This window comes from Podarcis melisellensis (genome assembly GCF_964234715.1).
Source record: "Podarcis melisellensis genome assembly, chromosome: 2".
Taxonomy (NCBI): domain Eukaryota; kingdom Metazoa; phylum Chordata; class Lepidosauria; order Squamata; family Lacertidae; genus Podarcis; species Podarcis melisellensis.
The window spans coordinates 119,273,701-119,296,344 of record NC_138529.1 but is presented as its reverse complement, the minus strand read 5'-3'; the positions used below and the strand labels follow the sequence as shown (position 1 = coordinate 119,296,344).

Below are 22,644 nucleotides of genomic sequence, written 5' to 3'. Positions count from 1 at the left end.
ACGACCAGGAGGAAGAGAACATGCCAGTCAGGCATGTGTCTCTGACAGGGTCCTACTCGAGTGTAGGATGAGCTACTGACAGCAGCTTCCCCCCCAAAAAAACATGGGTCTCCATCTGTTTTTGGACTACAACTCCCATCATCCCTAGCTAACAGGACCAGTGGTCAGGGTTGATGGGGATTGTAGTCCAAAAGAAAACCGATGGAGACCCAAGTTTTTGGAAACCGTGATCTAGTGGATTTTCTCCACCTTCTCCCTTCCCCTCTTCCAGAAAAGTACTAGAATTGCAGGATCCAAACAATTCTCTCTTGCCCCTCTCGAGGCCTTGGAAGGTGAGGGGATTATTTCCGGTGTACCTGAAGGAGCGTCTCCACCCCCATTGTTCTGCCTGGACACTGAGGTCCAGCGCCGAGGGCCTTCTGGCGGTTCTCTCATTGTGAGAAGCGAAGTTACAGGGAACCAGGGAGAGGGCCTTCTCAGTGGTGGCTCCCTCCCTGTGGAAAGCTCTCCCATCAGATGTCAAGGAAATAAAGAACTGACTTTCAGAAGACATCTGAAGGCAGCCCTGTTTAGGGAAGCTTTTAAAGTTTGATGAATTATTGTATTTTAATGTTTTTATGGAAGCCGCCCAGAGTGGCTGGGGAAACCCAGCCAAATGGGCAGGGTATAAATAATAAATATTATTATTCCAGGGCAGCATATTGACCAAACTGCGGGAGGCAGTGGAAGACAGGAGTGCCTGGTGTGCAATGGTCCATGGGGGTCATGAAGAGTCGGAGATGACTAAACGACTAAACAACAAGGCAACAGCCTCTGCAAGACCACAGTCAAATAAGTGTACAAACACTAATTCTCTCTGGAGTTTTTTTTCATGAGGATTCAGAATATTTCCCGCTTCCTCTGCTGGCGATAAGGCCTAGATGTACAGGCCCCTGTATGTGGAGGAATTTACAGGGGCAGCTGTTCCTTCTAAATATCTAGTTTTGAAATAACTAAATAATTTAAATTGCTTCATGTGTCTACGTCTAGAGGAATGAATTGGAATTACTCTGCCAGATGAAACTGCAAGATTCGCTGGTCCTTTTTCTAGTTTCTTGGGGTTTCTCTTTTAGCTATGGAAAAGGAGTTGCTGCCTCTCTTTTTTTAGTTTTCAATATATTGGCTTAAGGAGCTCCTGAAATACGCTCAGTTGAATAAATTTTTCCGTAAAATATTTGTAGCTTAGTTATAGTTTGCCCATGAATATAGATACTATCCAGATGCTAGTCTGGTTTTTCTGCCTACAACTTGACAGTTCAGTTTTAAATAAAGTGTATGCTCCAAATATAAATTTATTCACTCTTCTCTGTGATAGCCCCTTGGGAAAGTTTTGAAGATTTATTTTATTCATTCATTCATTCAGTATACTGCCCTTTATCCAAAGAACACGGCACAGTATTATTATTATTAATAATAATAATAATAATAATAATATCAGTATTGTTTATTAAATTTGTATGCAACCCTTCATCAGAAGGTCACAGACTGGTTCACAACATAAAAATACAAAATGAGAACACAAAATACTTAATGAAAACAAAATTATCCCCCTCACACAAACACATTTAAAAGACCATAGATGGTTAGCCTGATTGAAGAGAAACATTTTTGCCTGGAGCTTAAAGATATGTAATGAAGGCTCTAGGGTTGCCATATTTTAAAGGGCAAGAAAGAGGACACATTTGCTGACTTCTGCTTTTAACTGTAGATCTCTATGATGACTACCATGAAAAAGAGGACGTGTCCTGGAAAAAGAGGACATATGGCAACCCTAAAAGGTGCCAAGCGATCCTCCTTGGGAAGAGCATTCCACAAACAGGGAGCCACCACATAAAATGCCCATTCTTATGTTGTCACCATCTGGACCTCTCATGGAGTAGGTGCATGAAGAAGGGCTTCTGATGTTTTTAATAGAACAATAAGATGCTTTCTTTCTCTAGTGCTTAAGAGGAACAGCAGCCCCCAAGCTTCCAAGTACAGTGGTACCTCGGGTTAAGTACTTAATTTGTTCTGGAGGTCCGTTCTTAACCTGAAACTGTTCTTAACCTGAAGCACCACTTTAGCTAATGGGGCCTCACCCTGCTGCCGCTGTGCTGCCAGAGCACGATTTCTGTTCTCATCCTGAAACAAAGTTCTTAACCCGAGGTACTATTTCTGAGTTAGCGGAGTCTGTAACCTGAAGCGTATGTAACCCGAGGTACCACTGTACAGTAGTCTAGTAAAGGTAAAGGTACCCCTGCCCGTACGGGCCAGTCTTGACAGACTCTAGGGTTGTGCGCTCATCTCACTCTAGAGGCCGTGAGCCAGCGCTATCCGCAGACACTTCCAAGTCACGTGGCCAGCGTGACGAAGCTGCTCTGGCGAACCGGCACCAGAGCAGCACACGGAAACGCCATTTACCTTCCCGCTATAAAGCGGTAACTATTTACCTACTTGCACTTAAGGGTGCTTTTGAACTGCTAGGTGGACAGGAGCTGGGGGGATTCGAACTACTGACCATGCGATCGGCAAGTCCTAGGCGCTGAGGTTTTACCCATAGTGCCACCCGCGTCCCCTAGTCTAGTATGTCCCTTTAAACAATAGTTCAAGTAATGGGATGGCTGCCAATGTGCAGAGATATGCCAATCTGAAGTGGATTTTTCTCCAATTAACCACTCCAATGTTTTAACACAGCTTTTATTTGGTCAGAAGAACAGTGCGGAACCCACAGACTGGAGGCTGTTGGGAATCTGATGTGGAAGTGTGGATCTTGCTTAAGGCAACACTCACCACACAGAAGCAGAGTAAGGTCCAAATCTTTTAATGTTGTAAAAGTAATAGGTTCAGTAAACAGCTCTGTGCCAGTTTAAGCACGGAAAAGTAAGTTCCAGTTTGTAGGCTTCTCAGATGCAAGTATATACAGAGACAAGCTATCACTGTTGCTCTAAAAAACACCAACACTAACCAAGATACAACACCACTGTACAACTGAACGAGTTGACATACATTAATTATAGATATAGTGAGACCTCAAAGCTGTTACCACCGTAACTGGTTCATTTGACCTAGCACTTGTGATCACCTTGCCCGTGGGGTGTTTGATATTCGCGGAGGAACCCGTTCCTATGTCCAGCTACCCCAGCAGAGTCCACTGGACTAAGAGCATGCCTGCATTATCATCAGAACTGGAGGCATCATGTCTGCTTTATATTACTGATCCCTGCACAAACGTTCCTTAATACACAGAGTAAGCAGATTCTCCTAACAATATCCTTTCACACACTCTTTTGAAATCTCTTCACATGTAGACTACCTATCCATGTATATACATCAATACTATCGTGGCATGAACCAACTCCAGGAATTCTGACAGCGTTTCTGAACCAAGGTAAGATACTTAGTTAGCTCCTGAGCATTTATACAACTGTAATCTTTACGTGTCCACTTTGCAGAGGAAGGCAATAGGCAGAGAAACAGTTCAGGTGGAGGCAATACAACTTTTGTCCTAGCAGTGAATCAGCAGTGATGGCAGAGACCAGTCCTTCTGAACCAGTTTCCAGTATGTTAGATGCACAGAATTTGTTCAACTGCAATGCTTAAGTAACTTCGCAAGAAAGCATAGGGAGAAACAGCTTAGTGGAGCCACTGTGACCTCTAAGTAGCCAAGCCACACCAGTGACCCTCAGCTGTCACTCATTTTATGGTTTCTCCCCTGTATGACTTTTTTGATGGGAACTTAGACTCTCACTGTCTTTGAAGCACTTTCCACATTCCAAGCATTTATACTGTTTCTGCCCTGTGTGAGTTCTTTGATGGGAAGTGAGGTTTTTCTTAAAGTTGAAGGTTTTACCACATTCCAAGCACTGAAACTGTTTCTCCTCTGTGTGAATCCTTTGATGGGAATACAGATGGGAGGTCTGACTGAAATTCTTCCCACACTCCAAACACTGATATGGCTTCTCCCCTGTGTGAATTCTTTGATGGTAACAGAGACTGCTGCTCCGACTGAAGCACTTTCCACATTCCAAGCACTGATATGGCTTCTCCCCGGTGTGAATTCTTTGATGGGAAGTGAGGCTTTCCTTCCAGCGGAAGCTCTTTCCACATTCCAAGCACTGATAGGGTTTTTCTCCTGTATGAATCATTTGATGGAGGATGAGATGGCTGCTCCGACTGAAGTTCTTTCCACATTCCAAGCAGTGAAATGGTTTCTCCTTGCTGTGGATTATTTGATGGGTCGTGAGATGTGAACTCTGGCTGAAGCATTTCCCACATTCCAAGCACTGATAGGGCTTCTCCCCACTGTGAATCATTTGGTGGGAAGTGAGATGGTGTCTCCGACTGAAGCTCTTTCCACATTCTAAACATTCGTATGGTTTCTCCCCTGTATGAATTCCTTGATGGGAAGTGAGACTTCTCTTCCAGCGGAAGCTCTCTCCACATTCTAAGCACTGATACGGTTTCCTCCCGGTATGAATTCTTTGGTGGGAAGTGAGATTATGTTTCAACCTGAAGCTTTTTCCACATTCCAAGCATTGATATGGTCTCTCACATGTGTGAATTCTTTGATGGGAAGTGAGATGATCACTCCGAATGAAGTTCTTTCCACATTCCAAGCACTGAAATTGTTTCTCCCCTGTATGAATTATTTGAAGGGAGCTCTGACTGAAGCTCTCTCCACACTCCCAATATTTATATGGCTCCCCCACTGTATAGATTTCACAGCAGTTTCTCTTATTTCTGCTTTCCAATTCTCCACGATCTGAAATGAAGACAAACTGATTAGAGCCTTAGTAATAAATGGAGCCTCACATTATGTATGGCAATTACAGCCTCATGTTTTTGAGACAAAGGGAGAAAGAAAGACCAAAAGTGGCTGAGCTTTGCAGGACGAAGACTAAATAGAATGAAGAAACAATATGGGCAAAACAAAATAAATTAATATAAATATAAAACAAACCTCACGCACAGGAAATAGAAAGATTACAGAACGTTTCTTGCAGAAATATAAATTATTAATCTTTCAATACGAATGGAAGTTAAAAACATTGTAGCTGTGGATAAGGGACTTTGATTAAGAATGAATGGAATTGGATTAAATAACCCTTCAGAAGCAGAATGTAAACAAAAATACTGCACCCTGAAATCTAACACACAGGAAGTCATAAAAAATATGTACCGCATGTGTAATTGGCTGTTTAATTATATTTGAATTGCAATTGTAATTTGGCATTGATACAATGTGGCATATATTGGAATTTTGTAATTAAAAACTAATAAACATTATTTATATATAAAAAAAGAATCCCTGATGTTGTAGGTAACACCTTTGAACCACATCAGAATATAGGGATTCATCATCTTTATCAGCAATTGATTGTGGATAACAATTGATAATTCACAACAGATACTATCAAGCCATTGGGAGCCTTACCAAGAGAGGCAAAGATCCCACAGGTCTCCTCCATGACTTCTGTATGCAGAGCTCTCTGGTCAGGATCCAACAGTGCCCATTCCTCATCTGTGAAATGCACAGCCACATCCTCGAAGGATGCTGGACTCTAAAAGAAAAAAGAAGCCTTTCCTGATTGGACCATTTTTAGCACTTTTTAATTATGGGTGTTTACTTAAGGTTTTAATGGGAATTGTGTATTTCAACGATGGGTGTTTTATCTTTGTGTAACTGCCTTTTCTTCTTTGTTAGCTTCTTGAAAATCTACCTTAGTATTAAGCATTTTTTGAATTTATAAATACAGTGGTACCTTGGTTCTTGAACTTAATCCGTTCTGGAAGTCCGTTCGACTCCCAAAAGCGTTCAAAAACCAAGGTGCAGCTTCCAATTGGCTGCACTCAAGCGGAAGCCACGTCGGACGTTGGGCTTCCAAAAAACGTTCGCAAACCAGAACACTTACTTCTGGGTTTGTGGCATTCAGGAGCCAATTTGTTCACCAACTAAGCCATTCGGGAACCAAGGTACAGTCAACAACTTTGGTCGGCCCTCACGGCCCTTCACTTCATCAAATCTGGCCCTCTTTGAAAAAAGTTTGGACACCACTGTTCTAGCTCCATCCAAAGGCCTAGTTAAGTTGAGGGGCTGATCATTCGTCTTTGGATTGAAACCTTCCCTGAGCGGCCTTCAAAGACTTCATTGAGGACAGGCTTCCAAGAAGCAAAGTGAAAGAGAGATTCATTCAGGCCCAGGGAGGTGAGGAGGGGACAGAGATATGGCTGGATGCCCCCAGCCTCTTTTCCCCACTGACCTGCCAACCCTACCTTATCCAGTGCCACAGAAGCTGCTTCCCTTCCACTGTGAAGAGGACATGGCTGAGGAGGTCCTGCCAGCATTATCCAGTCACCTGTGAGGGAAAAAAATGTGGTGGGTAGGCAGGAGCACTTCCTTGTTTCAGAGGTTATGTGATAAGCATTTATCTACAAATGAGTCTTTATAAATACATGTATTTATACCCATTCTGTGTATCAGTTGTGTAAAAGCACCTAAGGGAAATTGGGAGCAGTGAAAAAAGCTGCAGGGGAGTCTCGTCTGCCACCAAAGAGTAAAAGAGTCACTAGATTTATTTCACACTCAACAGAGAGAGACCAAACTGAGATACATCCCAACCGTCCTTACCTAGTGGCCTCTGTCTGCTGTCCAATGGAATCATCTCCATCTCAGGGAAATCAGTGCCCATTTTTGCAAGCAGATCCTGTCCCTGAAATAGTAATAAGGAGTCAAAACAGGGATCGAGGAGAAGGAAGGACAGAGGTTGTTGGACAACCTTCATTGGATGCTTTCCAAAAAATGTTGGGAAGTTTGAGATACCCTCCCTCACATTCTGAATGCCTTGGGAACCATCATGGTGAAACATTCTCACCTGTTGCTGTTTCCACCTCCTGTCCTCTGCCTGGCTCAGGAGAAAACCTTCAGCCAGGGCCACCGCTTGGGAACTGCTCTCCGCTCCACATTCCCTCACCCATTTCTCCACCTCCAGGGGGAGGACAGCCAGGAACTGCTCCAGGATCACCTGGTCCAGGATCTGATTCTTTGTGTGTCGCTCTGGCTTCAGCCACTGGCGGCAAAGATGATGGAGTTGGTTGCAAACCTCTCGGGGTCCTTTGGCTTCGTAGTAGCAGAAATTTCTGAACTGCCGCCGCTGCACATCTGAACTGAGGGTATCCTCACCCAGGACCTTCCAGAATACTCCAGAGCTCCCAGGCTTGATGGTACTGTGGCCTCTTCCTGTTTCAGGGCCAGCTGAGTTTTGCTCTTCCATCTCTGCTCCAAGGTAGCTTCTAAGAGGTCCAAAAGAATTCCTGTCTTAGGTCAATTTCAGTCTGTCCTAATTAGAGCTGATACCAACCCCTACAAAACAAAGATATTGTTGTGTTACGGGATTGCTACACTGCCAGGAAAGGGAAAATATTCTCCAAGCAAGCCTGGATGAGTTTCGCTAGAACCAGGGCCAGATTATAGCAGTGCAGCAGGAGTCTCTAGCTCTCCTAAAAGGAAAGCTGCAAAACAAAATACGCAGGCCACCGTCTATACCAGCATTTCTCAAACATACAGAAAAAAGGCAGTTTTGCTACTATTTTTCAAGGCTGGCAAATTGGTCGGTGTTCTGTATTTTGATGCAAAAGTGGGATTGGAGCAATTGAAGCACAGGGGGTGAGGAGATTTCTTCCCAGGCTTTTGTTACAGCACTCCTTAAAACAACAAAAATATAGCTGGGAATCAGTGGGAATCCATTACTTCTCTCCCATTAATAATAATAATAATGATTTAATTATTTGTACCCCACCCATCTGACTGGGTCTCCAATAAACATTGCAAAGGTATGTTTACTTTCAGTCAGACTCTCTCCTGCATTTGAGTCCTCTGGTTATTAGCCCTCCAATAGTTCTGAGCAGTGCTTTGTATTGGGTCTCAAATCATCCTCTCTGTCTCACAGGAGCTGCACGTCTGAATGGTGTCGCCAGGAGCCTTGGAGAAGCCACTGCCTGATTAACAGGGAAGGGCCACTAAATCTAATCAAAACTCAATTGGAGATACACTTGCACCGAGATCAACTTTAAATCCTCCCCTCCCTGCAATATTTCAAAACGCATCTCCTGTCTTTGCACAGAGGGAGAGAAAAAGGTTGCCCATGTGGTTGGGGGGCACCCTGGATGGATCAGGTCCCCTTTGCACCCTCCTTCCTGCAGCCCTGGGACTCCCCTTCGCCCAAATGCACAAAATAAAGGGGGAACAACTCACCGGCTCCCAGAAGGGTCCCCCGCAATGCAGCGCTGGGAGAGACAAAGACCACGTTTGTCCCCCCCAGAGAGAAGCCAGCTTGGGAGGGAAGGGCTTTCTCTCCTGGAGGACTCTGCACTCCTCCCCTCCTGGTCCCCTTCCTCTCTAGGAATCCAGTTCGGTTCGCTTTAACCCTTAGAAAGCCAAAAAGGCGAGAGGGGCTGGCTGTAACGCAAGAGGCAGGGCAGCAGCTCTTTGCAGGCAGAAGCCCCCGAGTTCAATGCTGGACATTCCTTTTTTTTTTTTTTTGTAAGGTGACAAGCTATGGGGAAAACCTCTAGGGGGAGAGAGACCGCCAAGCAGCAGGAACAGCTCCCTCTGCATCTCTCCGTGCACTCCAAATACATCCAAAGCACATTTAACCCCTGCAGAAGAATCACGAGGAACTGTGGTTTGTGTGCCTATTGTCTTATCTCAGCACATTAAACCTTGGTTTGCCCTCTGTATATATGTGTGTTTCTTCTTCGCCCCCTTCTGGCCTGAAAGGGAATGGATATCTTTTTTTACACGTTCCATGAGAGTGGCAGCGATTACTGATGTTAAGATAAAAGGACCCCTGACCATTAGGTCCAGTCGCGGGCAAGCCGGGGGCTGCGGTGCTCATGTCACTTTATTGGCCGAGTGAACTGGCATACAGCTTCCGGGCAGTGGCGTAGCATGGGTTGTCAGCACCCGGGGCAAGGCAAGTAATTTGCACCCCCTAACCCGTGGATTTGCGCCACCTAACCCGTGGATTTGTGCCCCCTAACCCTAACCCCCAGATGTTGCGCCCGGCCCCCCTGCACCCCCACGCTACGCCACTGCCCCCTAATCCGGGGCAAGGCAAGTAATTTGCGCCCCCTAACCCCTAACCTGCCGCCTCTGCCAGCTTCTTCTTGCTGCTGCCTGGTCTGGTCTGGTGTGGTTCTCTCCCGCGCTCAGCGCTGCGCTGGGCGGCCACTGCACTGTCCCTCCCCCAGATAGTCCCTCACTCTCTCTCCGCACTGCACGCCTGGCACCCACCCCCTCCACAGTGGGCGGTGACCCGGCAGCTCGGATCGGATTTGCACAGCCAGCACTGCAGTGAGAGAGAGTGAGTGAGCCAGGTAGGGGCAGAGAGCTGCGAGTGCGAGCGCGCGCCCCCCTCCAGATGTTGCACCCGGTGCGGCCGGCCCCCCCTGCACCCCCCACGCTACGCCACTGCTTCCGGGTCATGTGTCCAGCATGACTAAGCCGCTTCTGGCAAACCAGAGCAGCGCACGGAAATGCCGTTTACCTTCCCGCCGGAGTGGTACCTATTGATCTACTTGCACTTTGACATGCTTTCGAACTGCTAGGTTGGCAGGAAGTGTTACTGGTGTTAGCTGCTTCTAAAAGAGGAGACTGGCAGACCAGGGTTCCTGCGCTGGAATGGGGAGCCCGTAAATTGGAAGTAAACAGCCAAATGTAAAGATCATTCCTACATTGCAGGGGGTTGGACTAGATGACCCCCGGGGTCCCTTCCAACTCCACAATTCTACGATCATAGGGCACCACTGAAGCTGATCAGTTACAGGCAGCCCAGTCCTTTGGATCAAGAAATCTGAAGCTCTGAAGCAACGCACACGCCATACGTTTAAAGCATGTGTGCAAATCCTGTGAACTGTAGTGTACCCCTCGGAGCTACAGCACCATTCACAAACCACAGTTCCCCAGGATCCTTTTGCAGTGTCTTGGGCATGTATGCTGCCCCAGACCGAAACACCCTCGAGTTCAGGGCCTGATTCCTCCTTCAAGAGAAGGAGAAGGAGAAGGAGAAGGAGGAGGAGGAGGAGGAGGAGGAGGAGGAGGAGGAGAAGAAGAAGAAGAAGAAGAAGAAGAATCACGCTTCAAAACGACCTTGACAGATTGGAGAACTGGGCCAAAACAAACAAGATGAATTTTAACAGGGAGAAATGTAAAGTATTGCACTTGGGCAAAAAAAAAATGAGAGGCACAAATACAAGATGGGTGACACCTGGCTTGAGAGCAGTACATGTGAAAAGGATCTAGGAGTCTTGGTTGACCACAAACTTGACATGAGCCAACAGTGTGATGCGGCAGCTAAAAAAGCCAATGCAATTCTGGGCTGCATCAATAGGAGTATAGCATCTAGATCAAGGGAAGTAATAGTGCCACTGTATTCTGCTCTGGTCAGACCTCAGCTGGAGTACTGTGTCCAGTTCTGGGCACCACAGTTCAAGAAGGACACTGACAAACTGGAACGTGTCCAGAGGAGGGCAACCAAAATGGTCCAAGGCCTGGAAACGATGCCTTATGAGGAACGGCTAAGGGAGCTGGGCATGTTTAGCCTGGAGAAGAGGAGGTGAAGGGGTGATATGATAGCCATGTTCAAATATATAAAAGGATGTCACATAGCGGAGGGAGAAAGGTTGTTTTCTGCTGCTCCAGAGAAGCGGACACGGAGCAATGGTTCCAAGCTACAAGAAAGAAGATTCCACCTAAACATTAGGAAGAACTTCCTGACAGTAAGAGCTGTTTGACAGTGGAATTTGCTGCCAAGGAGTGTGGTGGAGTCTCCTTCTTTGGAGGTCTTTAAGCAGAGGCTTGACAGCCATATGTCAGGAGTGCTCTGATGGTGTTTCCTGCTTGGCAGGGGGTTGGACTCGATGGCCCTTGTGGTCTCTTCCAACTCTATGATAGGAAGAAGAAGAAGAAGAAGAAGGAGGAGGAGGAGGAGGAGGAGGAGGAGGAGGAGGAGGAGGAGGAGGAGGAGGAGGAGGAGAAGAAGAAGAAGAAGAAGAAGAAGAAGAAGAAGAAGAAGAAGAAGAAGAAGAAGAAGAAGAAGAAGAAGAAGAAGAAGAACAACAACAACAACAACAACAACAACAACAACTTTTAATTCATATCCCACCCAACTGGCTGGGTTTCCCCAGCCACTACAACAACAACAACAACAACAACAACAACAACAACAACAACAACAACAACAACAACTTTTAATTCATATCCCACCCAACTGGCTGGGTTTCCCCAGCCACTCTGGGTGGCTTACAACATATAAAACACAACAAAACACCAAGCATTAAAAAAAAAAAATCCTATACAGTGGTACCTCGGGTTAAGTACTTAATTCGTTCTGGAGGTCCGTACTTAACCTGAACCTGTTCTTAACTTGAAGCACCCCTTTAGCCAATGGAGCCTCACGCTGCCGCTGCGCTGCACGATTTCTGTTCTCATCCTGACGCAAAGTTCTTAACCCGAGGTACTATTTCTGGGTTAGCAGAGTATGTGACCTGAAGCGTATGTAATCCGAAGTACCACTGTACAAGCAACAAACCAATAAATCAATAAAACCAATAACAGCAACAACAACAACAACAACAACAACAACCAGTTTACAGTTATACCCAAATTAAGATAACTGACGTTGCAGCCTGGCCATCTCTCTCTCTCTCCCTGGATCTCTTCCCCATCACTTGCCACGTGGAAATGCCGCGGATTGAGCTTGGGAGCTTCCGCACGCCTTTTGCAGGAGTTGCCCCACCGAGCTAAGCGCAGCCCCTCTCGCTGCTTGGCTTTCTAAGGGTTAAAATGGGCCGGAACTGGTTTCCTAGAGAGGAAGGGAAATGGGATTTGGGGGCGAGGGAGGGGGAACACCAGAACAAACATTCCTCCCCACGGTGCCCCTTCCTGGCTTCCCACCTTCGGGGTCCGAAAGTGGCCTTTGTGCCTCGCAAGTGCTACATCGGTGGACACCTCTGTGGTTTGGTGAGTCTCTATTTCCGAGCCCCCCCCCCCGCCCCAATTTGATGCATTTGGGTAAAGGGGATTCCCAGGGCTGCAGCGGGGAGGGTGCCTGCTCAGCTGATCCATCCGAGATCCCCCCAGAGCACCCAAGTCAGGGATCAGGTCTATTCCCTCTCTGCAAGGTCGAGGCCGCTTTGGAATTATTATAATTATAATAATAATATTTATTATTATTGTTGTTGTTGTTGTTGTTGTTGTTGTTGTTGTTGTTGTTGTTGTTATTATATCGAATTCATATACTGCCCTATACCCGCATGTCTCAGGGCGGTTCACAGAATAAAATCAAAATATAAAACTGCAAGATGCATACTCAAAATAAAAACAACAGCAATCCAATAACCCGCCCTCCCCAAAAAGCCCAGATTTTAAAAGGGCATAGGATGTCAATCATACCAGAGGGAAGTGTTTAAAGTACCACGCTGAGCTGACCTCAATGGAAGTGCGCATTCGACTGCAGTTTTGATTAGAATGATAATGCACCCCTCCCCCCCCCCCAAAAAAGCAAGTGGAGATATCAAGCCTCCTGACTGACATGCATGTGCCCATTCAGACATGCAGACCCCAAAACATGAGACTGAACGGAAAACATTCCTTAAAACTACAAGCGGTCTTTTAATCAAAGGAATCAAATGCAGGAGAGACCACGGAAAGCAAACCAACGTGGTCGAATGGATTTGTTTAGTGGGTGTGTAAGGGGGAAATTCCTCCCTTCCCCATGAACCATAATCCAGATTCCCATTTTAAAAGAGAGACAAAGTTTCAAGTATTTGTAGGCAGGATGTGTGTGTGTGTGTGTGTGTGTGTGTGTGTGTACATTTTGGGGGACAAACTACCTCACCCCACCTTTCAGTGTTTTACCCCTTCGTAAGGAAGAGTGGGATATGGATTGAATACTTAATATTCATAGCAATGCTTTGCTCCTCCCTGGGAAAAATTCTCATGACTGCCCCACATCCTGTTGTATGAAAGGGAAATAATCCCATTTAATACACTCTCTGGCCAATTGGTGGTGGGGCACTGCAGAGCCCCATTGATCACACCTGCCAGGGGACTTTCAGTCACATGACTGCGTAGAAGGATTTGCAGAAAACAACCGTTTTGTGATCTCAGATGTTACAAAAAAGCTGCCTTTAGCTTGCTAGGATGAAAAGGATGCACTAAATCAGGGTGGGTTGGGGGACAGTCTCTCTTCGGGACCCTGGGTGATTTCTAACTTTTGCCTGATGCTCAAAAACAACTCACTTGTTATGACAGTTCTGAATTCACTCTTTGCTTTAATGCAAATGAGGAACCAGGCTGACTCCCTTGCTTATATCTAAGAGTGAGGCTGGGGAGCGTTGAGGCTGCAAGGCCCACCTGGAAGGGTGCTGAGGCCCAGGAGTGTCCCGTGGCCTGTAGGTTGAGGAAAGCTGGTGTAAAAGGTGGCTGGCACATTTTGCTTTGTAACTTTCAGTCGAGGAGGGCTATTGCATCACTATAATCTGGCCTGGTTGCTAGCAAGAACCCTCCAGGCTGGCTCAGGGAACAATTTTTCCTCTCCTGACAGTGCAGCATCTAATAACAGAACAACGTCTTGGCTTTATAGGACTTTGTAGCGCTTCTAACTAGGGCAGACTGAAATTGGCAGAAGACCGAGGACTTCCTTCAGACCTCTTGGAGGCTTCCTTGGAGCATAGATGGAAGAGGAAAACTCAGCAGGCCCCGAAAAAGGAAGAGGCTGTGATGCCATCAAGACCGGGAGCAGTAGGGGATTTTGGGAGAGAACAGTGCAGAAGATCCTAGGTGAGGAGGACAACCTCAGCTCAGATGTTCAGCGTCAGCAGTTCAGGGCTTTCTGCTACCAGGAGGCCAAGGGGCCCCGAGAGGTTTGGAGTCAACTCCACCGTCTTTGTCGTCAGTGGCTGAAGCCGGAGCAGCACACCAAGACTCAGATCCTAGACCTGGTGATCCTGGAGCAATTCTTGACTGTCCTTCCACTGGAGATGGAGAGCTGGGTGAGGGAATGTGGAGCGGAGACCAGTTCCCAGGCAGTGGCCCTGGTCGAAGGTTTCCTCCTGAGTCAAGCAGAGGTCAAGAAGCAGAAAGAGCAGCAGGTGAGAGTTTCATCTAGATAATCTCAAGGGGCGCAGAATGTGAGGGAGGGCGTCCCAAAAATTCTCTTAATTTTTTGGGGGGAAACATCCAAAGAAGAATATTCAGCAACTCTTCGGTTCCTACCTCTGTCATGGCTTTTCTAACCCTTCTCCCCATTTGATGTCTTCCATCCTCGTTACTGTTTCAGATACAGGATCCGTTTGCAAAAAAGGGCACTAATGTCCTAGAGGTGGAGAGGAATCCATTGGACACCAGACAGGGACCACTGGGTGAGGATTAATCTTAATTTGTATCTCAATCTGGTCTATTGATTTTGAAATAAATCCAAGGCCCCTTTAATCATTTGGAGTAGTAGATTGTTGTCTTCCAGCCTTTTCCACCCCTGAGAAATGTGTTGATTTACAACATTTCATCATTTATACATGGAGACCAGCATTTCGACCTTTTTTTCCAAGCATCCAAAGTGGGAGAGATGTGTTCCACACTATAATATAAAATGAGTAGAAATACTCAATAGGTATCTTCGAAGATCTATGTGGCGGGTGGCGCTGTGGTCTAAACCACTGAGCCTGGGGCTTGCCGACCCGTTGCTTGGTCCCAGCTCCTGCCCACCTAGCAGTTCGGAAGCACGTCAAAGTGCAAGTAGATAAATAGGTACCGCTCCGGCGGGAAGATAAACGGCATTTCTGTGCGCTGCTCTGGATTGCCAGCAGCGGCTTAGTTATGCTGGCCACATGACCCAGAAGCTGTCTGCGGACAGACAAACACCAGCTCCCTCGGCCTATAGAACAAGATGAGTGCGCAGCCCTAGAGTTGTCTGCGACTGGACCTAATGGTCAGGGGTACCTTTACCTTTAAGATCCATGTTTAGTTAGGCATGCATTGCTGAATCTTGGAGACAAGCGTGTGCTCCTGTCTTCTATCCCCCTTTATATCTTGCAGGTGAAGGAATGATTTCAGCAAGATCACCTCAGGCATCTCCTCATTGCAATGGAAGGGTAGCAATTTCAGTGGAACAAGATCAGGTAAGGGAAGGGTCATCCAGGAGACAGGGGGCAGTCTGGGTTCTCCTGCCCCCTCCTTCAGACTTTAGCAATCTCTCTCTCTTCCACCTTGCTTTCAAAGCTACTCAATGAATGTTTAAATCCTGAGAATAAGGAGCCACGTCGCCTAGCAGTTAGCTATCAATTTTAGGTTCTTCCTTATTTTGCATTCTTTTGCGCCGGGGTCAATTGTCTAATGTCTGCCAGTTGCATCCTCTGAAGCTAGGAAGCCTGGTCTCAGCTCCCCAGATGGTCCCACACTTATTTTAGAGGCCACAGGGGGACTATTTTCCACAATTCAAGTAGGTAGCCGTGTTGGAGTGACGCAATCAAAATATATTTTAAAAAATAAAAATTGTCCAGTAGCACCTTAGAGGCCAACTAAGTTTGTTCTCTGTATAAGCCTTCGTGTGCATGCTCACGAAAGCTTATACCAAGAACAAACTTAGTTAGTCTCTAAGGTGCTACTGGACAATTTTAAATTTTTTAAAATATTTTTTCCCACAATGAAGCAGAATAAAAGTCAGATCAAGCACTGACTCATCAGAATAGAAGTGTATAAAATTCTACACAGCGTGGGCAAATGTTTCTCCTTCTCTCATTACACTAGGAAGACTTGTGGGCATCAAATGAAACTGAATAAATTTAATACATTTTTAAATTATTATTTTTTAAAAAAAGGTTTCCCGCTCCTGTTACAAACATATGTCCATTGCTTCCTGATGTAGCTACTTCATTCTTCTTCTTTAATCACCTTCTCATCCTTCTATTAATTTTAATCCGTTTTCATAGCTAGCCTTTGTTGTTTCCTTGCAGTCAGCACCTTTGTTGTTTTCCCGAACATGTGAATATCCAGCACTCTGTTTCCGGACCTGGAGTGTAGAGATAATTTATTGCCACCGCCCTTTGTCCATTCACATTCCACTCCTTGGATGACTTTAAAAGAGGATTAGACAAGGTCATGGAGGATAAAGCTATCAGTGGCTACAAGCCACAATGACTGTGTTCTACCGCCACTGTCAGAGACATTATGAATCCAAATACCAGTTGCAGGAAATCACAGGTGGGCAGAGTGCTGTTGTGTCCTAGGCCTTGCTTGCGGGCTTCCCATTGGCCACTGTGAGAACAGGGGATTGGAGTCTCTAAGATGGTTGGGCGGCAGTTCCAGGCCTCCTTCCAGCAACTTCTGCAGCCAAGCTGGTGCCAAACGTCTTGCTCTGCTTTCCTTTGGACCACATCAGTGAGGCCGAGAGCGGAGTCTTGTCATGTGGGCAGCCCAGGACCTCCAGACACACTGCTCAGGATTGTGCCCCAGGGAGGTCACTTTGGTGCTGCTAATGCAGTGGTTTGACTTCACCCCTGGAGGAACACTCCATTGTCTCTTGAGACAGACAGGTGCCAGCAAGACTTATCAGCAGCGTAAAAACCAGTTACACAGATTTTGTTGTTTAGTCGTGTCCGACTCTTCGTGACCCCCTGGACCAGAGCACGCCAGGCACTCCTGTCTTCCACTGCCTCCCGCATTTGGTCAAACTCATGTTCGTAGCTTCGAGAACACTGTCCAACCATCTCGTCCTCTGTCCTCCCCTTCTCCTTGTGCCCTCCATCTTTCCCAATATCAGGGTCTTTTCCAGGGAGTCTTCTCTTCTCATGAGGTGGCCAAAGTATTGGAGCCTCAGCTTTAGGATCTGTCCTTCCAGTGAGCACTCAGGGCTGATTTCCTTCAGAATGGATGGGTTTGATCTTCTTGCAGTCCATGGGACTCTCAAGAGTCTCCTCCAGCACCATAATTCAAAAGCATCAATTCTTCGGCGATCAGCCTTCTTTATGGTCCAGCTCTCACTTCCATACATCACTACTGGGAAAACCATAGCTTTAACTATATGGACCTTTATAGGCAAGGTGATGTCTCTGCTTTTTAAGATGCTGTCTAGATCTGTCATCGCTTTTCTCCCAAGAAGCAGGTGTCTTTTGATTTCGTGACTATTGTCACCAGATACACAGATACTAAAATATAAATGCCCACTTTTAAAATGGGAAATAAAAGAACCCAATTAAGACAGCACAGCACTTAATAGATAGAATATATTGGACAGCAAATAGTAGTAGAAAGCTTTTATTCTGTCTATCAGGAGTATATAATTTCTTTTAATTTTAGGGTACAGTGTTCTTTGAGGATGTGGCTGTATACTTCACGGATGAGGAGTGGGCCCTGCTGAATCCTGACCAGAGAACGCTGCATAACAGTGTCATGGAGGAGAACTGTGTGATCGTGGCGTCTCTTGGTATGGCTCCCCATTGGATGATAATATCTGCTGTGAAATTCAATATGATGTTTTAGGATGAATGATCTGATGCAACTCAGTGGCACCACGTACAGCGTTTGGACAAGTATCTACTGTGTTGTCTCAGGACTCGTACACCAGTTATGCCCTTCTAAAGAATGATCAGACTGGTCTGAACTTCCCAGGCCTTTGAAATGTGAGCTTCAGGGTTGCTCAGGGTAGAAGTAGCCCCTCATTAATTTTCTGGTTGGCCAAAGGAAACCACTGACTTCAGAGATGGATTTCATGATTGGCCCAAACAGCAATCCATCTCAGAAAAGAGGTGGGCTTTTACTCATCTCAGATTCCCATAGCTATATGATGCTTTTGCCTTCGTAGAAATATCTCTTCAAGAGTCCTCCCTACCCAGAGTCCTACCCACCAATATAATAATAATAATAATAATAATAATAATTATTATTATTATTATTATTATTATTATTATTATTTATACCCCGCCCTCCCTGACCAGAGTCAGGCTCAGGGCGGCTAACACCAATAAAATTTCAGTAAAAACATAATAGGGAAAAAGAAAAAGAACAATTTAAAATACAGGTTAAAATGCAATTTAAAATGCAGCCTCATTTTAAAAGTCAAAACCATAAAGGGGAGGGAAACATAAGGGCCAGACTGAGTCCAAATCAAAGGCCAGGCAGAACAGCTCTGTCTTGCAGGCCCTGCGGAAAGATGTCAAGTCCTGCAGGGCCCTAGTCTCTTGTGACAGAGCTTTCCACCAAGTTGGGGCCAGTACTGAAAAGGCCCTGGCCCTAGTTGAGACCAATCTAACCACTTTGTGACTTGGGACCTCCAAAATGTTGTCATTTGTGGACCTTAAGGTCCTCCGCGGGGCATACCAGGAGAGGCGGTCCCGTAGGTACAATTTGTATAATTTGATATTTGGCTTAACTGCCTTTCATGGGCAATTGCAGATGAACTTTGAAGTGATAAATCTCAGGCTCATCAGCTGATCAGCTCCAAGAGCCTCATCAGGTGACCTAGGCAGTTCCTGATGAAGAATTCCCTAATGCTGCTGATCCCAGTGGGACATCCTGACAGAGACGATCAGCTGATGGTTACTGAGAGGGAGCCCCACCAGCAAGGAGCAATCAGGAGTGTATTTTAAGCTCCTCGTTATTCATTTACAGCAACGTTTTACCTTCCCACACCAGAAGTTGCAGGTCTAGCAGAAAACAACCTCACAGGCCCTCATCAGACCCATGTGCCAGAGGTTCACCACCATTGCTTTAGCTAGAGAAGTCAGGGATTGCCCATGGAACTTCTAAGCCTAACCTTTACATTCTATCGTATTTTCATCTTTTCTGTTACTTCTCACAGTTCTGAAGAGAATGGACATGGTTGTATCATTTACCTACACATCAACCTTGTGAAGTAGGCTAGACTGAAAGGGGGGAGTGATTGGTCAAAGATGACCCAATGATCTTCAACACTAAGCCCAACCCAGTTTTACACAGGCCAGATTCAACAGTCTGTAGCAAGCCAGCTCTCAGTTAATGCTGGCGACCAAAGGAAGCTAATTCTGTAGTAAGATCTACCTCTCATCAAAGTCCTTTCATTTCTTCCTTCATCACAACCATTATTGGGCATTGTTCAGTAATTTGGGGTTCCGTTTCCTCCTAAGGCTCTCTCATTAGTTTTTGTTGTCATTGCAGAAGGTGACAAATTGGAAACCAAGAATCAGGGAGACCATGACAAACTCCACACAGTTGAGAAGCCATACGAATATCTGGAGTGTGGAGAGAGCGTCTATCAGAGTTCCCATCAAGGAACTGACAACAAGGAGAAACTTTATCAGTGCTTGGAATGTGGGAAGAACTTCAGCTGGAAGAAAAATCTCACTTCCCATCAAAGAATTCATACCGAAGAGAAACGATATCAGTGCTTGGATTGTGGGAAGAGCTTTAACAGAAGCACAGATTTCTGTCGTCATCAAAGAATTCATACTGGGGAGAGACCGTACGAATGCTTAGAATGTGGAAAGAGCTTCAGTCAGAGCTCCAACCTCCATGCCCATCAAAGAATTCACAGTGGGAACAAACCCTACCAGTGTCTGGAATGTGGGATTGGTTTCACCACCAAGAGAAGTCTCACTTCCCATCAAAGGATTCATACTGGGGAGAGACCATATCAGTGTCTGGAATGTGGGAAGAGTTATAGCTGGAAAGACAGTCTCACTTCCCATCAAAGGATTCATACAGGGGAAAAGCCCTATCAGTGCTTGGAGTGTGGAAAGAGCTTCCACAGAAGCACACATTTCCGCCGCCATCAAAGAATTCACAGCGGGGAGAAACCCTACCAGTGCTTGGAATGTGGGAAGAGCTTCAGCTGGAAGGAAAGTCTCACTTCCCATCAGAGAATCCATACAGGGGAGAAACAATATCAATGCTTGTAAATGGGGAAAGAATTTTATTAAATGTACGGTACCATTTCCCATCTTCATTGAGGTTTTCACAGCAGGAAGAATCCATTTCAGTGCCAGGAGTGTGGCCCATCCTACTCTTTTTTTGTAATGGGGCAACAAAAAGAACATAATAGCACCTTCAAGACTTTGCACATGTATTCTGGCAGAAGATTGTGAGGTTTTGAGAAGGGGTGGGAAGGGATGTTAAATGATGATGATGATGATAATTTATTTGTACTGTGCCCATCTGGTTGGGTTTCCCCAGCCACTCTGGGCGGCTTCCAACAAAGATTAAAAATATATTAAAATGTCACACATCAAAAACTTCCCTAAACAGGGCTTTTGCTTGAAATTTCACTTGGTGGGACATTGCCCCAATAGACTCTTATGCAGCCTAAAGCTTGGAGTTTGGAAAGAGCTTCAAAGAAACACAAATATCCATTGCCATCAGTGAATTTAAAAGGGGGAAACTGTATTAACACTTGGGAGGGTGATGCTCACTTAACAGAAAAATCACATGGGGTGAATCCATAAAAATGCTTCCATCCCAATTTTCCCCTTCTTTCCATCAGGGAATTCATATAGAGAGACATCATGCAAACTGGTCATATCCAGTGTTAATCTTGCTTAGAGTAGACCAAGGTGGTCCAGCTTTTTTTCATGGCCCCCACAACATTCAAGCGGGAGGGAATCTTAAAGCCTTTTTTAAAAAATTCCGTGTGTTAACAAAAGCACCTCCATTTGTTTGTGTATTAAATTTGTTTTAATAAGTAAATATATTAAATATATGTGTATTTACTTAGGTACTGTATATTTCATTAATTTCCTTAATTGTGTATATTAAATAATATTAACTATATTGTGAACACTTCAATTTACGATATGGAAATTTAATTCATTCTGTGGCTCATGTGTTCTGCGATAAAGTATTCTTGCAGCCCCTTGGTATGAAAAGTTGAACCACCCTGAAATTAACAGACCCAAGTTGTCATGTTCATTAAGTTCAGTGGGTGTACTTTGGGCAGGATTAACATTAGATACAAGCCACTGCTATGAATGGGGAAAGGAAATGCTTCAGGTAGGAAGTGAGCAACTAGAAACTGTCCATATCTTTATGTAATTATTTATCTTAAAAATTGCAATAGGGACACTCTTGTTTTCCCTGATTAGTTTTTATCCATTGATGAGATAAAAACAGCAGGTGAATAAAGCCCTATAAGATGATAGATAGATAGATAGATAGATAGATAGATAGATAGATAGATATATGCTCTGTGTCAATCGGTACTTCCTTATACCTGCCCTGAATCTCTCACCAGTCAGTTTCATGGGATAGCCTGAGCTTCTAGGACTATGAATGGGAGGAGAAAACTGCTTTCCACAAGTTCTCACCACGCCATTCAGGACTTTTTGCACATGTATGGTCACCCTCTTTCTTTGACTTCTATGCTAAAAGGCTGTCTAGGTTGTCTTGGCTGGCAAGGCTAATTCATATCAAAGCTGCCACTCAGCTCTAGAAATGCTCATGGAATAAATTTTCAGACCAGAAGATCTTTTTCTTTTTTTACAATATGGTTTTATTTGTTTTTTTTCATCATTACAGTTTTCAACATTATTACAATCAAAAATTGAGACATTTCCACCTTTCCATGGCTTGATCTTTTACGGTCTTTTACCACTGCATATTCTAATCAATCCATATCTTCTCTTTTCACATTTTATTTCCACATACTTTATACTGCTGAATTTATTCTAAACCTGCTGACGTTTTTTACCTGTTTACAATAATTCTTAGGTCATTTATTAGCCTATTGAGCTCACCTACATTTCTGACTAAATCATAACTGTTTTTTCCCCTTTATGTAGGACACAGCAGTGACCATCTGGAACTGGGGTTCACCAGTTGTGTTCTGGTGGGGGATGCATGGGGGACATAGGAGCCAACTCCCATAGGCCAGGTTCCTTCAGCTCCTCCCGAATGAAATAAAATGGGGGCTGCCCCCATGTTGACATACATTGCTATTCAAATGGTATGTCCGTGCCACATCATGTGATCGATTATGCAGGGTGGGGCTTACGTGCCCCCATTTTTATCCCAATTTAACTGGCTGATCTCCCCGCATCTCCACCTCCACCTTTCCCAGGCTTCTTCCCCCTCCAGGCCCTCTGACTCCCCCCTTCACCCACAGCGCCAAGGGGAGCCCACCCCAGACTGGGAGGTAAACTCCAGATGCAGCCCTTACAGCAAAAGAAGGAATCCAGCCACTTCCCACGCCCCATGCAGCCTTTGCAGCAAAGGTGGAGGCGGAGGCAGGAAGCAGCTGGCAAGTTGCTTTGGAGCATGGGTAGGCAAACTAAGGCCCAGGGGCCGGATCCGGATCACCTTCTAAATCCGGCCCGCGGATGGTCTGGGAATCAGCGTGTTTTTACATGAGCAAAATGTGTCCTTTTATTTAAAATGCATCTCTGGGTTATTGATGGGGGGAAAGGAATTCTTTTTTTTTTTCAAAATATAGTCCGGCCCCCCACAAGGTCTGAGGGACAGTGGACTGGGCCCCCTGCTGAAAAAGTTTGCTGACCCCTGTCTGGGGGACCCAGTACCCATCACCCGCTATTCTTTTCCGCTCTAGGAAACCAACCCTCAACTTCAAGTTCACATTTGACTATTGTTATGAATGGAGCACAAAC

At 45.4% G+C, this 22,644-nt stretch overlaps 2 protein-coding genes across 2 annotated transcripts; one reads left to right on the top strand and one right to left on the bottom strand.

Moving 5' to 3' along the window:
• Nucleotides 1-2,823: 2,823 nt before the first annotated feature.
• On the bottom strand, nucleotides 2,824-8,351 carry LOC309364655 (uncharacterized protein). Its single transcript, XM_081902365.1, has 6 exons — nucleotides 8,270-8,351; nucleotides 6,891-7,308; nucleotides 6,647-6,728; nucleotides 6,292-6,374; nucleotides 5,453-5,579; nucleotides 2,824-4,780 (listed from the first exon to the last, which is right to left on the bottom strand). The coding sequence occupies exons 2-6, from the start codon at nucleotides 7,287-7,289 to the stop codon at nucleotides 3,717-3,719; spliced, it is 1,755 nt and encodes a 584-aa protein (XP_081758491.1). The 5' UTR covers nucleotides 7,290-7,308; nucleotides 8,270-8,351; the 3' UTR covers nucleotides 2,824-3,716.
• A 3,512-nt stretch (nucleotides 8,352-11,863) lies between these two features.
• On the top strand, nucleotides 11,864-20,406 carry LOC309364844 (putative zinc finger protein 75C). Its single transcript, XM_081902796.1, has 6 exons — nucleotides 11,864-12,037; nucleotides 13,662-14,169; nucleotides 14,358-14,439; nucleotides 15,113-15,195; nucleotides 17,372-17,498; nucleotides 19,208-20,406. The coding sequence occupies exons 2-6, from the start codon at nucleotides 13,753-13,755 to the stop codon at nucleotides 19,945-19,947; spliced, it is 1,449 nt and encodes a 482-aa protein (XP_081758922.1). The 5' UTR covers nucleotides 11,864-12,037; nucleotides 13,662-13,752; the 3' UTR covers nucleotides 19,948-20,406.
• Nucleotides 20,407-22,644: the final 2,238 nt, after the last annotated feature.

Coding starts and splice junctions, on each gene's coding strand:
- LOC309364655 (XM_081902365.1), bottom strand. CDS start 7,289: ATGGAAGAGCAAAACTCAGCTGGCCCTGAAACAGGAAGAGGCCACAGT. Junction 6,729..6,890: donor GGAGGTGGAAACAGCAACAG/GTGAGAATGTTT, acceptor TTACTATTTCAG/GGACAGGATCTGCTTGCAAA. Junction 4,781..5,452: donor TGGGATCTTTGCCTCTCTTG/GTAAGGCTCCCA, acceptor TCTTCATTTCAG/ATCGTGGAGAATTGGAAAGC.
- LOC309364844 (XM_081902796.1), top strand. CDS start 13,753: ATGGAAGAGGAAAACTCAGCAGGCCCCGAAAAAGGAAGAGGCTGTGAT. Junction 14,440..15,112: donor CACCAGACAGGGACCACTGG/GTGAGGATTAAT, acceptor TATATCTTGCAG/GTGAAGGAATGATTTCAGCA. Junction 17,499..19,207: donor TGTGATCGTGGCGTCTCTTG/GTATGGCTCCCC, acceptor TTGTCATTGCAG/AAGGTGACAAATTGGAAACC.